This window comes from Lactuca serriola, chromosome 7 (genome assembly GCF_051521515.1).
Source record: "Lactuca serriola cultivar US96UC23 chromosome 7, Lser_US96UC23_V15, whole genome shotgun sequence".
NCBI classification, from domain to species: domain Eukaryota; kingdom Viridiplantae; phylum Streptophyta; class Magnoliopsida; order Asterales; family Asteraceae; genus Lactuca; species Lactuca serriola.
Genome location: NC_136414.1, coordinates 204,644,657 through 204,658,162, shown reverse-complemented (window position 1 = coordinate 204,658,162; position 13,506 = coordinate 204,644,657). Strand labels below are relative to the sequence as shown.

General features: G+C 42.4%; 2 protein-coding genes across 2 annotated transcripts; both read right to left on the bottom strand.

Moving 5' to 3' along the window:
- On the bottom strand, window positions 1-3,358 carry LOC145061986 (EH domain-containing protein 1-like). The gene is made up of 14 exons (XM_079009579.1): window positions 3,146-3,358; window positions 2,985-3,064; window positions 2,710-2,778; window positions 2,584-2,641; window positions 2,435-2,490; window positions 2,216-2,258; window positions 2,062-2,111; window positions 1,839-1,952; window positions 1,608-1,760; window positions 1,376-1,504; window positions 1,004-1,255; window positions 642-721; window positions 434-560; window positions 1-352 (listed from the first exon to the last, which is right to left on the bottom strand). The coding sequence occupies exons 1-14, from the start codon at window positions 3,228-3,230 to the stop codon at window positions 23-25; spliced, it is 1,626 nt and encodes a 541-aa protein (XP_078865705.1). The 5' UTR covers window positions 3,231-3,358; the 3' UTR covers window positions 1-22.
- Window positions 3,359-3,635: 277 nt separating this feature from the next.
- LOC145063679 (uncharacterized) lies at window positions 3,636-5,666 on the bottom strand. The gene is made up of 4 exons (XM_079011274.1): window positions 5,163-5,666; window positions 4,558-5,007; window positions 4,077-4,398; window positions 3,636-3,951 (listed from the first exon to the last, which is right to left on the bottom strand). The coding sequence occupies exons 1-4, from the start codon at window positions 5,562-5,564 to the stop codon at window positions 3,815-3,817; spliced, it is 1,311 nt and encodes a 436-aa protein (XP_078867400.1). The 5' UTR covers window positions 5,565-5,666; the 3' UTR covers window positions 3,636-3,814.
- Between the last annotated feature and the right edge of the window lie 7,840 nt (window positions 5,667-13,506).

Genomic DNA, 13,506 nt, shown 5'->3' with positions numbered 1-13,506 from the left:
CTACAGGATACTGGCCTCTCTCTCATTCATACGGATTTCTGAAGGACTTCAAAAGTTTTGGTATATCATAAGCCAGCATGTCATCAACAGCCTGTATCATTTTAGGCTTGGTTCTTTCAAATCTGTCTATGTTGTAACCATTCAAAGACATTCTGAAGGTTTCTACATTTGGGAAATCTCCCGCAGGCAAATGATGATCCTTTTGAATCTTCTGAAAAACAGCCTCAAGATTATCAACCAGCCTCTGTTGTGCCTTAGCCTTCCCAATCCAGCTCGGCATCTCCTTCTTAAGCTGGTTCATTATGTATGCATGGATCTTGGCTGCCCTTGCACGCTTCACAAACTCATTGATCTGTCCAAATTAAAATAAATATCATTTAATTTTTAAAATAACAAATTAATTAATACTAGCTAATAGATACAACAAACTCACTCTCCGATCACAAGCCTTCTTAGGTATGTCTTTCAAGTCAGCTAGAAGGTCTTCCTGTTCTTTCTCAAACAATTCTGCCCCCATTGGCCCATCATCACTCACATTTATAGGCTTGTCGTTAAAGGAACTGCTCACATATATAAAACAAGCCCACTTAATTTAGTTTACTATAAAATCAAAAACACAAAGAGAGATAGAGAGAGTCTACCCGATGTAAACACGCATAACCTCGGGGGTATTTAGGACTTTACCAAGGGACCACATTAGTGCTCCATACACCCGCATAAGCTACAACACAAAACCAATATAACTCACTGACTGACCAACTCACAAAGAATATACATAAGGTCCGTTTAGTTTCTTTTCTACATAGAATAAATTGTCTGAATGGACTAACATTCCAACAAAGATTTTTCACAATATTCATCGCTTTCGACGTGAGATGAGTTTGATTGGAAATGAAGTATAAAAGAAATAACCATGATTAAGATCCATTAAGTCAAAAAGAAACAATATATATTCCTAAGAGTCTAAGACCAATGTAGGGTGGTGAGGGTGGAGCTTTCTTACTTGTTGGGTATCAACTTGATCAGCCTTGTTTAAGACAACACGAATCTTGTCATCATGTCCTTTCAGGGATGATATGACACGTTTGAACTCGTCACTAATATCGAGTTTATGAGGATCAAAGAGAAGCAAGATGAGATCGCACTTTGCAGCAAACCAAGAGGTGACACCTGTAAAGTCATAGCTTCTTTGTGTTCTTTGTTTTTCTCCTGATAGAACTCCAGGGGTGTCGATAAACGTAATGTGATCCAGCAGCTTGTTTTTTAATTAGCCAAAAACACACAATTAATAAGTTAGTTATATATAGTTATAAAAACTCGCATAATCATAATCATAATCATTTGCATACATAAACAGTGATGTATAGCAGCTTACAGGATGAGGCATCTGAGAACACTGGAATTTTGACAAGAATGCACCTCCAAAACCAGTTAGACCATTAAACGGCATGTCTGCTTGAACAGCCACTGTGTTCCCTGGAATACTTCTCTCGTCAGGTCCATTCTGTGCAAAAAAAAAAAAAAAAAAAAAAAGATTTTTAAATTTTAATTAATCAAGTCAAGATGTTTATTAAATTTAGATAAAAAGCTTCTAGATAGAAAATAACCATGACAGCAACAAATCTATCTGTAGTAGGCTCAGGTCCAATATGAGCTCCCGGATACCCAGTCTTAAGCAAATGCTTGATGAATGTTGTTTTCCCGGTTGAGTATTGACCCAAAAGCATCACCATGGGCTTCGCATCAAAATCACTATTGGTCTAAAACAAGCCCACTAATTTTTCATCAAACAGGGATTTATATATAACTAATTATTTTGTATATCATCTGAAACTCACCAATGCAGGAGAAACAAATTCATTAAAACGATGCATGGTTTCTAAAGGTTTCAGCTTCTGAATGTATAGCTTCTTCAGGCCATCCACGATCGATGTAACAGACTTTAAGGGAAGCTAAGCATAATAAACATAAGCAATCAAGAATATAAACAGTTCAAAACTTTTCAAGGACCAAATATAATAATCTTATATGTAGGGAAAAAAAATAGAACATTAATCATACGTTCTTTGCATGTTTTGAAGAAGATGAAATTTCAATCTGTGAAGCACCACCTAAAAACAATAGTAAAAATGAAGCATCAAACAAAATTGGCTTGGCTTGCTTTTCTCCGGATGTCTATTCAAAATAATTAAATACACATGAATTTTGATTTTACCATTCAGATCAAAATCACTTGGGTTACGATGGTGTTTTTTCTTCTACAAATGTTGATATACAAGTTAGTGCAGTGCTATCAAACAAAATGTGAATACTCCTACCCTTTCTCTTATATATATATATATATATATATATATATATATATATATATATATATATATATATATATATATATATATATATATATATATATATCTGGTAAAATGAAAGGACGTACAGCTAGTAGGGCATCCAGACCCTCCATTGCTGGCGGTTTTAGTTCTTCAGTATCAACTGCACAAACACAATCAAGATTTTGTAACCAAAAAATAGTCATCAATCATATGAAAAATGAAAAAAAACAGTGACTGTGACTGGATGGCTTACCATCTTTGTTTAAAAGGTCAACAGTCAATGTATGCCCCGCTTGTGCCAAAGAAATCATCTAAAAGTTTTAAAAATGTGTAAGTGACGATTGATGCACAAAAGTAGATGGCATGAAGAAATAATCACCTGCATTGCCATAACGAACTCCTGGAAACCAAGAAAGCCTTGCCTTTTAGAATCCGCAATCGCCCACACCTTAAAAAGTTGGGGAAGAAGGTGAAAATAGATCAGAAAACAGAGTAGGCTCGTCGTTTGAAATGAAATTAAAAAGCTTCGAGAATCGAAGATTCAAATTCTATGTCAATGAATGTCCATGAAAGAGAAAGGTTATAGGGTTATATTACAAAGTGACATCCTGATTACAAAAACTAATTTAGGGCGTGGGTGTAGAAGAGAGAAACCTGCTTGAGGTCTTGTCGAGATAAATTGGACATGGCGAAGAACTTTGTGGCGTCAATGCCAGTAATACGTCCATCGTCATCTAAAAGTTCAAAAATAGAATAAATACATGTGATTGGAACAAATTAAGAAGAAGAGGAAAGGGAAGAAGAAGAAAGAAAACCTGAGTCAGCGCAAACAAACCAATCTTGATAGATTTTCTGGTGTTCCTTGGAACAATGATTGATCGGAGCCAAACCAATATCCATTGTAATCGAAAATCTGAAACAAGAATTTCAGATTTCCGAAGGCTCCAAATCAATGTGTGTCTTTGTTCTTATTTTGTTTTTTCTTCAACTTCAGAACCAGAAAATCATATCAATCACATTGAACCTGAATCTCGTTGATGTTAAAAGAAGTTGAAAGTGATGAAAATTGGTCTCCTTTTTTCCCTCTCCGTGTGAGGCGCCAAACCTCACATATTTAGGTAATTTTCATGCCAAAATTGTTCCATTCTAATTCTATGCATAAGAAACCGTTATGGAAGTGGACCCCAAAAAATCCAGTCCCTCCTTTCCTTCCCTTTCAGAATTCAAAGTATTTTCTACTTCTACATACGGACGAGGCTATTGTATTTTGGTTCAAACATTTATAAAATATAAAGAACTTGGCCCTTCAAGGAAAGCATTTTAATTGAATAAATAATGAGAACAACAACAAAGATAAAATAAAAAATGATAGACCATGAATACAACTTTTTACATGAACTGATCCAACTACATTTAAACTCTATATCCAGAAAAGACAACAAATCAAGATTCAAGAATGAAGGGCAATGCCAATATATTTATGGTTAAGAGATACCAACAGTCTTTCCAAGCAACCACAACACCAATGACATCTCTATCATCACTATAGTGTGCAAAGTAGTCCTATCCAGCATAAATCCAAACACTGTTATCCCAGCTCTGTTGTTCTCAAAATAAGTCACTACAAACAACAAATCCAAAAAAACAAATAAGTAAATATGTCATCATTATCACTCAGATTTAGGTGAAGAACAGTAGGATGTTAGATAGCTATAGTCTCATCATGATTCATGAAGGTTGACTTACCTAAAGCTTGCCTTTTCTGAAATGAGATGGTACTGTAAGCATATGCAGGTATGAGTTTATCATTGTCTAGCTCATCTTCACTACCAACATCCTCATTGTCGGATGATGATGATGATGCATCTCGCCTGAACACCTGGTTTCCCATAACACCCATAGCCGTAGGTGGCGTTTCCATGTCTACATCTGGTGGATCATATGACTCGATGGTTGCACATACGTGCCACTTAGTCGCCAGACATGTCACCCCAAGAGCCTTGTGTGTGATCCTCGTCGCACTTCTTAGTAGTATCATTAGCCCAGCAAGTAAGCTCACCGAAACAAGCTACACATATACATATATATAGCACGTACGTACACAAATTAAGCCACAAAAACAAGTTATATATATATATATATATATATATATATATATATATATATATATATATATATATATATATATATATATATATATATATCGCATGCATTGATCAGCACTTACCGCAAGTTCACCGGTTTTGAAGATGCTGAGATCTGCTGTGGAGCGGGTAGTATCAAGAAGCGATGCAAATTGACTGACAGTCACAAGGATGAGTGCCCAAAGTATAAAGACTCTGAATCGGTGACTGATGATGCGTAGATGCCTTCTGATCCTAAGGTGTTCCCTCAATACAGATTCCACATCAGACTCCACATGGAAGACCTGAGCAAAATCTTGGAGGCGGAGGATTTGTAGATGGCAGATGAGGCGGAAAAGGACGCACACCAGGAAAAACACCACGGTTCTGTAAAGCCAGGAACAGAGCTCCAAGGTGCACGCTACGGCGTCGCTCACGATAGCATTACCCAAGAAAGGAATAGCGGTGGCGCCTGAACTATACCACCAGATCTTATATGCAGCCTCAGCTGTGAAACATGGCGCCACAAATATGAACACTATTTTCAGCGAGCTCTGCATGCGTTTAATTAGTTTACACACCAAGGAAAAGGATGAGAACCAAACACCAGTTTTATTAATATAGTATACTACATTTAATCCATGTACCTCAGAATTAATCGACATTAATTAACTAAAAGCGCAAACTAGAAAAGTTAAAGAGGACGTACATTGAGCTGTTCAGTATAACCCCTGCGAACGGTTTCGCTTTCATTACAAAGCTTATCGAAGAAGAGAAACCTCCGAAGTCCATAAATTCTAACGAACTGGGAGAGGCAAACAAAGGAAAGTGTCGCAATGCTGCTGAGAGACAACTGAACAAGAGTATCATAAGGCCTCGCGTGGCGATTATCGCAATCACTACAGGCGAGGTAAAAATGGGAGAGAACAGGGATGACGATGGCGAAGACGATGAAAACTAGCCAAGAGAGGCAAAACGTCCAACAGTTGGATTGATCGACGCACATCCACCGGAGCCACGACCTGAAGCTGTGTAATTCGTCGTGAGCACTGGATTTCGTCCGAGAGATATCTTTTGGTTTTGCCATAAGAGCGACCCTCTGGGCGTCCATGGCCGACGGCTGGCGACTGCCGGATGGATGATATTGATTAGCTACACAGGAAGGAAGCTGGTTCTTTGCTTTGATGAAGTGATTGCTTTAATGGAGTGGGACAGAGGTGTACTTATAAAGAGAATAATTTGAAGTTTAGGAGAGAATAATATATGTGTCCACGTAAGGAGTATGCGATGTTTTCATAAGAATTAATTAAATGATAAAGCATCAAAGGGCGCTGGCGACTGGCGAGTATGCATGCCATGTGTACATGAGAAGGCTGTCGTCCAGGCTATCAATTCATCACTTCCACATGCCATGCCATGTTACTTGCAAATATAAACATAAAACCTAATAATAACATGACACCTCCTTTATTTCCGCCTCTATTTTAAACCCCTCCCACTCCCACTCCCACTCCCACCGCCATCTAAAACCGTAGATCCCTCTCTATTCTTGTCAATTAGCTAGCAAATACATCAAATACCAAACCACAAAAAAGAAAAAGAGTTATTTACAAAGATATCATATTTATCATAGTGGTCTGCATCATATTTCTAATTTCTCAATAACCATCAAAATCTCACTTATTCATAAATGACCGCAATCCCCATGAAACAAGGTTCGCTAACTCGCCAATACCCGTTTACTGCAAGTAAATTTCCGAAGTTTGGCGACTGGAATTTACTCTCCTCACATATAGTATTACGTCCAGTTGTTGTAACATCGTAAATTTCAAAACAATTTTTCACATTTTAAAAACATATTTTCATTCATAAACATTATAAAATCTCATCGTTTCACATATCAATCCATAAAACACAACCCAATATCATAATGTATAAAAAAACTCATCATGTGTGTACTGATCATACCGGCGTCTTCCTGCGATCCTCACTGGTACCTGAAACACATAACACAAAACACTGTAAACATAAATGCTTAGTGAGTTCCCCAAAATACTCATACAACACGTATTAGCCATTCAAGGATATAACTTTGTGGGCCCTCTGGCCATAACTCTGTGGACCCTCTGGTCCAAGCTCTGTGGACCTTCCGGTCCTAACTCTATAAACTCTGGAATACACACAGCATAAATCACATAGAAATAATGCAATGCAACATATCACATAAATAGCACACAAGATACTGTGTCACATAACTCTAATTACCACTCAAGGTAAAGTATAGTGAGAAGACTCACCTCGGATAACTCGGTAAACCTCAAACTCTGAAATACTACACTAGCATCCGCCTAATCACATAATAATTACTCTAATTAATACAACTTCTAAAGGCTAGGCTAACCCCTCTCTATAAGTTCTCTAAGAAGGGTAAAGGCCATTCTACCCCTCTAATGGCTCATAAGTCCCAACACTGACTAAACCCTAAAAGTCAACGAAGTCAGCTCCGGTCAACGGTCAAACTTTCACCAGACTCGTCGAGTGCACTCGGGCGACTCGGCGAGTCCACACTGGTCCTCAGAATTCTTCTAAGCCCCGCTTGGCACGACGAATTCCCTCTCCACTCGCCGGGTTACTCAGCAACGAATCGCGGGGCAACCCCGACTCGACTCGTCGAGTCCACTTACGAACTCGGCGAGTTGACAACACTCAAATGACCTTTTGAGGTCAGATCTACTTCTCTAACCTATAGATCTGACTTCCTCATGACCAATAACCACATAAAGGTCGAATCTTGGTACACATGCAAGGCACTCTAGGCTTATTTTGGTGAAATATCTTCTAACATGGCAACCTATGTCCCTTTCCTCCATAGAACCACAAAAAGCAAGGTGGTTCAAGCTCCTTGGGCCTTAAAAGGTCCGGATCCAAAGTTTATTACTCAATGGGACACTAAATCTCAACCAAACAAGCCATAAAAGATATAGAAAACCCTAAATTCAATGCTCTTAAGCAAAAACATAAGAATAAGATCGAATAGCTAGCTCAAAATGAAGATCCAGGCTGAAAACCTCCTGAAATGAAGTCCTCTTGCCCCCTCTTGCTGGAAACCCTTCCTCCTTGGCTAAATCACACAAAAAACAAACAAATAGGCTCAAACTCTCTCACAACTCGCTCAAAATCGCTAGGGTATCTCTCTCTGGACCGGTAGTCGCAAATGGAGGCTATAAATTCCTTTAAATAGGGCTCAGGCCCGAGGATTTAGGGTTTCAATCGTCAGCACGGACTCGTCGAGTCCACCTTTACCGACTAGTCGAGTCCCTTCATTTATCAAGTCAGCAATCGCGATCCGACTCGACGAGTCTAGGCATCAACTCATCGAGTCCCTCTCTTTAACTCAAAAAAATAATTGATAAAATATAATACCTGGAAATTCAGATGTTACAATTCTCCCCCACTAGAATCAGACTTCGCCCTCGAAGTCTTACTCTGCAAACAACTTTGGATGTTGCTCACGCATTTCCAACTCCGGCTCCCAAGTCAGCTCGGACCCTCTCTGATGTTGCCACTGGACCTGCATCAGGGGCACCTCTTTGTTTCTCAGAACCTTGATCTTTCGATCCACAATCGCAACTGGCCGCTCAACGTAATTCAGGCTCGCGTCCACCTAAATATCCTCCAACAGTACCACCGCCGATTCGTCGGCTATACACTTCCTCAACTGAGACACGTGGAAGGTATCATGAATCTGGCTCAACTCCGCAGGTAGCTCCAAACGATATGCTACTCTGCCCACCCTCGCAGTCACCCTAAACGGTCCGATATACCGGGGCCCCAGCTTGCCCCTCTTCCTGAATCGGACCACTTCCTTCCAAGGAGATACCTTCAGGAGTACGAAATCTCCCACCTGAAACTCAAGCTCGATCGTCGCCTACCTGTATAACTCTTTTGGCGACTCTGAGCTGTTAACAACCTCTGTCTGAAGCACTATCTCAGTGCTGCCCATCACTCGCTGCCCGTCCTTCCCCCAACAGATGGGAGTCCGACATCTCTTCCCATACAACCACTCAAAGGGAGGCATGCCAATACTCGAATGGTGGTTGTTGTAATAAGAGAACTCAGCCAACAGTAAATACGAATCCCAAATTCCCTCGAAGTCCAACACACATGCTCTAAGCATGTCCTCGAGCGTCTGAATAGCCCGCTCACTCTGACCGTCCCTCTGCGGGTGGTATGCGGTACTAAAATGCAGCCTCATGCCCAACTCCTCATGGAATTTCTTCCAGAATCTGGAAGTGAAACGCACATCTCGATCTGATACGATCGAGATCGGTACTGCATGCCGCGACACCACCTCTCTCACATACAACTCTGCCAGCCTCTCAGCAGAAGAGCTCTCACTGATAGCAAGAAAGTGAGCATTCTTTGTCAGCCGATCAACAATCACCCAAATTGCATCGACTCCCCTCGCAGTCCTTGGCAATTTGGTGATAAAATCCATGGAAATCTATTCTCACTTCCACTCAGGAACCTCAAGTGGCTGCAACTTGCCATGCGGACGCTGGTGCTCGGCCTTCACCCTGCGACAGGTCAAGCACCTCTCTACGAACCACGCGACATCCCTCTTTATACAGGGCCACCAATACTCCCTCTTCGGGTCCAAATACATCTTAGTGGCCCCGGGATGGATCGAAAACCTGATCTATGCGCCTCCTCCATCAGAATGGTACATGCCCTGCCTTCAAATGGCACCTAAATCCGACCCTGGAAGGTCATAAGCCCACGACTATCGGTAACGACCTCATATATCTGTCCGATCACCCGCTCTCATTTGCGGTTCTCGGGACTCATAGCCTCTACCTGGGCCTCCCGAATGGTGTCCAACACCGGAGTCATCACTATCAATCTCAAATAAACATCTCGTAACGGGGCACTCTTCGCCCTGCGACTCAGGGCATCGGCTACCACATTAGCCTTGCCCGGGTGGTACAGGATCTCACACTCATAATCCTTTACCACATCTAGCCATCTCCTATGGTCCATATTCAGGTTGGGCTGATCCATCAGATACTTCAAGCGCTTGTGATCCGTGTATATGGTACACCAGACCCCATACAAATAGTGACGCCAGATCTTGAGGGCGAACACCACAGCCCCCAACTCCAGATTGTGTGTGGGATATCTCGTCTCATGAGGCTTCAACTGCCTCGATGCATATGCTATCACATGACCTCTCTGTATCAGCACCACACCCAATCCTGATATCGACGCGTCACAATACACCACAAAATCCTCCATCCCCTCCGGAAGGGCTAATACTAGGGCTTCGCATAATCTCTGGTGAAGTGTCTCGAATGAGGCATGCTGCTTTGGGCCCCAACTAAATGCTACACCCTTACAGGTCAAACTGGTGAGAGGAACAACAATCTTGGAGAAATCTATGATAAATCTCTATTAATAGCCAGCCAACCCCAGAAAACTCCTGATCTCTGAGGGGGATCTCGGAACCTCCCAACTCATCACCGCCTCAATCTTGGCCGGATCGACCAATATCCCATTTTGGTTGACGAGGTGTCCTAAGAACTAGACCTCTTGTAACCAGAAATCGCACTTGCAGAATTTGGCGTAAAGCCTCTCTGATCTTAGGACTCCGAGGATCTACCTCAAATGCTCCTCATGCTACTCTCTGGATCTCGAATACACCAATATATCATCAATGAACACGATCACCGAACGATCCAACATCAGCATGCACACTTTGTTCCTAAGATCCATGAATGACGTTGGTGCATTGGTGAGTCTGAAAGGGATCACCACGAACTCGTAATGCCCACAACGAGTCTTGAATGATGTCTTCTGGATATCCTCATCACGCACTTTCATTTGATGATATCCAGACCTCAGATCAATCTTGGAAAACCAAGACGCTCCCTGTAATTGATCGAACAAATCGTCGATCCACGAAAATGGGTAAGGGTTCTTGACCGTCAACTTGTTTAACTCCCGGTAATCAATACACATCCGGTGTGAACCATCTTTTTCTTGACAAAAAGGATCGGCACTCCCCACGGCGAGCTACTCGGCAGAATAAACCCCTTCCCAAGCAGCTCCTAAAGCTGCGAGGATAACTCCTACATCTCTGCAGGCGCAAGGCGATAGGCGCTGCCCCCGGAACCAAATTGATACGGAACTCCACCTGCCTCTCAGGAGGCACACCCGGCAACTCCTCGTGGAAAATATCTAGGAACTCACGCACTATCGGAACCTCATTAACCGATCTCGGTCTCTCCGCACCAGTCCTTGTATCCAAAACGTATGCCACAAACCCACTACAGCCCTGCTGTAGACTCTGCCTCACTCTGGACACCGAACAGAACGCTGACCCGGAACGGGTACGCTCGTCGTACAACGTAAGAACTCCACCGCTAGGGTCTCGTATGGTCACCAGCTGTTGCTCGCAGTCGATAACCGCTCCAAATCTGCTCAAACATTCCATGCCCACGATGACACAGACATCACCCATCGCAATCGGGACCAAATCAATCACAAACTCGACGCCGAAGATCTCGAGTACACATCCTCGAATCACATCAGTGGCATACACCGCTCGCTCGTCAGCTATGGAAACTCGCAGAGGTCGACTCAACGCCTGTCGACAAATACTGATATGCTGACTAAAGGCTAATGACACAAAAGACCGACTCGCACCCGAGTCAAATAACACCAAGGCAAGAACAGAACTCACAAGAAATGTACCTACACATATCATAACATAAGCATAACACCACAAAATCAAAATAAATAGATGAAAGAATACATACCAGCCACAACATCCGGCATTGCGTGGACCTCCTCCGCTGTCAACTGGAAGGACATCGCCCTCTCATGGAACATCCTGGTGATCACAGTAACAGACTCAGTACCCTGCTTGAGGGTCAGAAACTCCTGGACCAATCGCTCCCTCTCCACTAGGGGAACGTACTCATCACGGAACATGGCGGTGAACCTCTCCCAAGTCACCGCAGCAAACTCAGTAGGCGAATAGTGCGTTGTAACAAACTTCCACCAGTCCTTCGCTCCCAAGCGAAGCTGGTTCAGCGTGAACCGAACCCTCAGATGCTCCGGACATGAACACGTATAGAAGCAACCCTCAATATCATAAACCCATCTCATCACAGCAATCGGATCCTGCGTCCCATCAAACTCTGGTGGCTTTGTGCTGCTGAACTCCCGGAACAACAATGAATCACCACCATGAAGTCTAGCAGCAACAATTGTTGCGGTAGCTGCAGCCTCAGTAACCACTGTGTATCTTTCATCAAAAGTCTCGATCAGCGTGGTCTTAATAGACCCGAACATCTCTGGAATCTCTATGCGGATAGCCGCAGCCACCTCCTCATGGATCATCTTGCGGAGCTTATCATCACTCACCCCGCTGGTCTTTGGTCTGTGGCGTGTCCCAACCATGATGTCTATGAAATGCAACATAAGAAATATCGGAGATTCGCTCGAGCACACTCGCACTCGACAACTCAACCCTACCCGTTCCCTGGTAACCCCAAGGATTCTTACTTGGGCTGTGCACTGATCTGGTGTCTTTAGTAGTACTGGCCCAATACTACCGTCCACACCGCCTCAGTATTCATCCAAATTTCTTCTCCTAGGATCCCAAATCCCAAGTACTCTACCCTCACTTATGCATAGTCTACTCTCTAGCAGATCTCTCATAAGCTCCTCGCTGCTATCTACTCACTCTCAAGCATCTCCTAGCAGCAAAACTCCTAGGCTAAGGCATCACAAATGAGGCCACTCTAGTCCTAATAAGAATATTTAGCCTATTCTAGCATGCATAACATATCATAACATATCTCATACACATAATATAAGGGTATTTTGGGAAATCACCTTTCGGGCGCTTGTCGATCGTACACATTGCTTTGTTTTGCTCTTTTCAAACCTCTTACTCTTTTTAAGAAAACTTTGTTTTATTTTGAAAAATCTAACAAATCCTCAATTTGAGTTCCGATACGCCCAAAGGTGCACCCGAATCCCTAAAACCAAGGCTCTGATATCAACTTGTAACACCGTAAATTTCAAAACAATTTTTCACATTTTAAAAACATATTTTCATTCATAAACATTATAAAATCTCATCGTTTCACATATCAATCCATAAAACACAACCCAAGATCATAATATATAAAAAAACTCCTCATATGTGTACTGATCATGTCGGCGCCTTCCCGCGATCCTCACTGGTACCTGAAACACATAACACAAAACACTGTAAGCATTAATTCTTAGTGAGTTCCCAAAATACCCATACAACACATATTAGCCACTCGAGGCTATAACTCTGTGGGCCCTCTGGTCCTCACTCTGTGGACCCTCTGGTCCTAGCTCTGTGGACCTTCCGGTCCTAACTCTATAAACTCTGGAATACACACAGCATAAATCACATAGAAATAATGCAATGCAACATATCACATAAATAGCACACAAGATACTGTGTCACATAACTCTAATTACCACTCAAGGTAAAGTATAGTGAGAAGACTCACCTCGGATAACTCGGTAAACCTCGAACTCTGAAATACTACACTAGCATCCGCCTAATCACATAATAATTACTCTAATTAATACAACTTCTAAAGGCTAGGCTAACCCCTCTCTATAAGTTCTCTAAGAAGGGTAAAGGCTATTCTACCCCTCTAATGGCTCATAAGTCCCAACATTGACTAAACCCTAAAAGTCAATGAAGTCAGCTCCGGTCAACGGTCAAACTTTCACCAGACTCGTCGAGTGCACTCGGGCGACTCGGCGAGTCCACACTGGTCCTCAGAATTCTTCTAAGCCCCGCTTGGCACGACGAGTTCCCTCTCCACTCGTCGGGTTACTCAGCAACAAATCGCGGGGCAACCCCGACTCGACTCGTCGAGTCCACTTACGAACTCGGCAAGTTGCTCCCTTGACAACACTCAAATGACATTCTGAGGTCAGATCTACTTCTCTAACCTATAGATCTGACTTCCTCATGACCAATAACCACATAAAGG

Coding starts and splice junctions, on each gene's coding strand:
- LOC145063679 (XM_079011274.1), bottom strand. CDS start 5,564: ATGGACGCCCAGAGGGTCGCTCTTATGGCAAAACCAAAAGATATCTCT. Junction 5,008..5,162: donor GTTATACTGAACAGCTCAAT/GTACGTCCTCTT, acceptor AAACGCATGCAG/AGCTCGCTGAAAATAGTGTT. Junction 3,952..4,076: donor TCAGAAAAGGCAAGCTTTAG/GTAAGTCAACCT, acceptor TGTTGTTTGTAG/TGACTTATTTTGAGAACAAC.
- LOC145061986 (XM_079009579.1), bottom strand. CDS start 3,230: ATGGATATTGGTTTGGCTCCGATCAATCATTGTTCCAAGGAACACCAG. Junction 1,505..1,607: donor ATAGATTTGTTGCTGTCATG/GTTATTTTCTAT, acceptor TTTTTTGCACAG/AATGGACCTGACGAGAGAAG. Junction 353..433: donor AGAAGGCTTGTGATCGGAGA/GTGAGTTTGTTG, acceptor TAATTTGGACAG/ATCAATGAGTTTGTGAAGCG.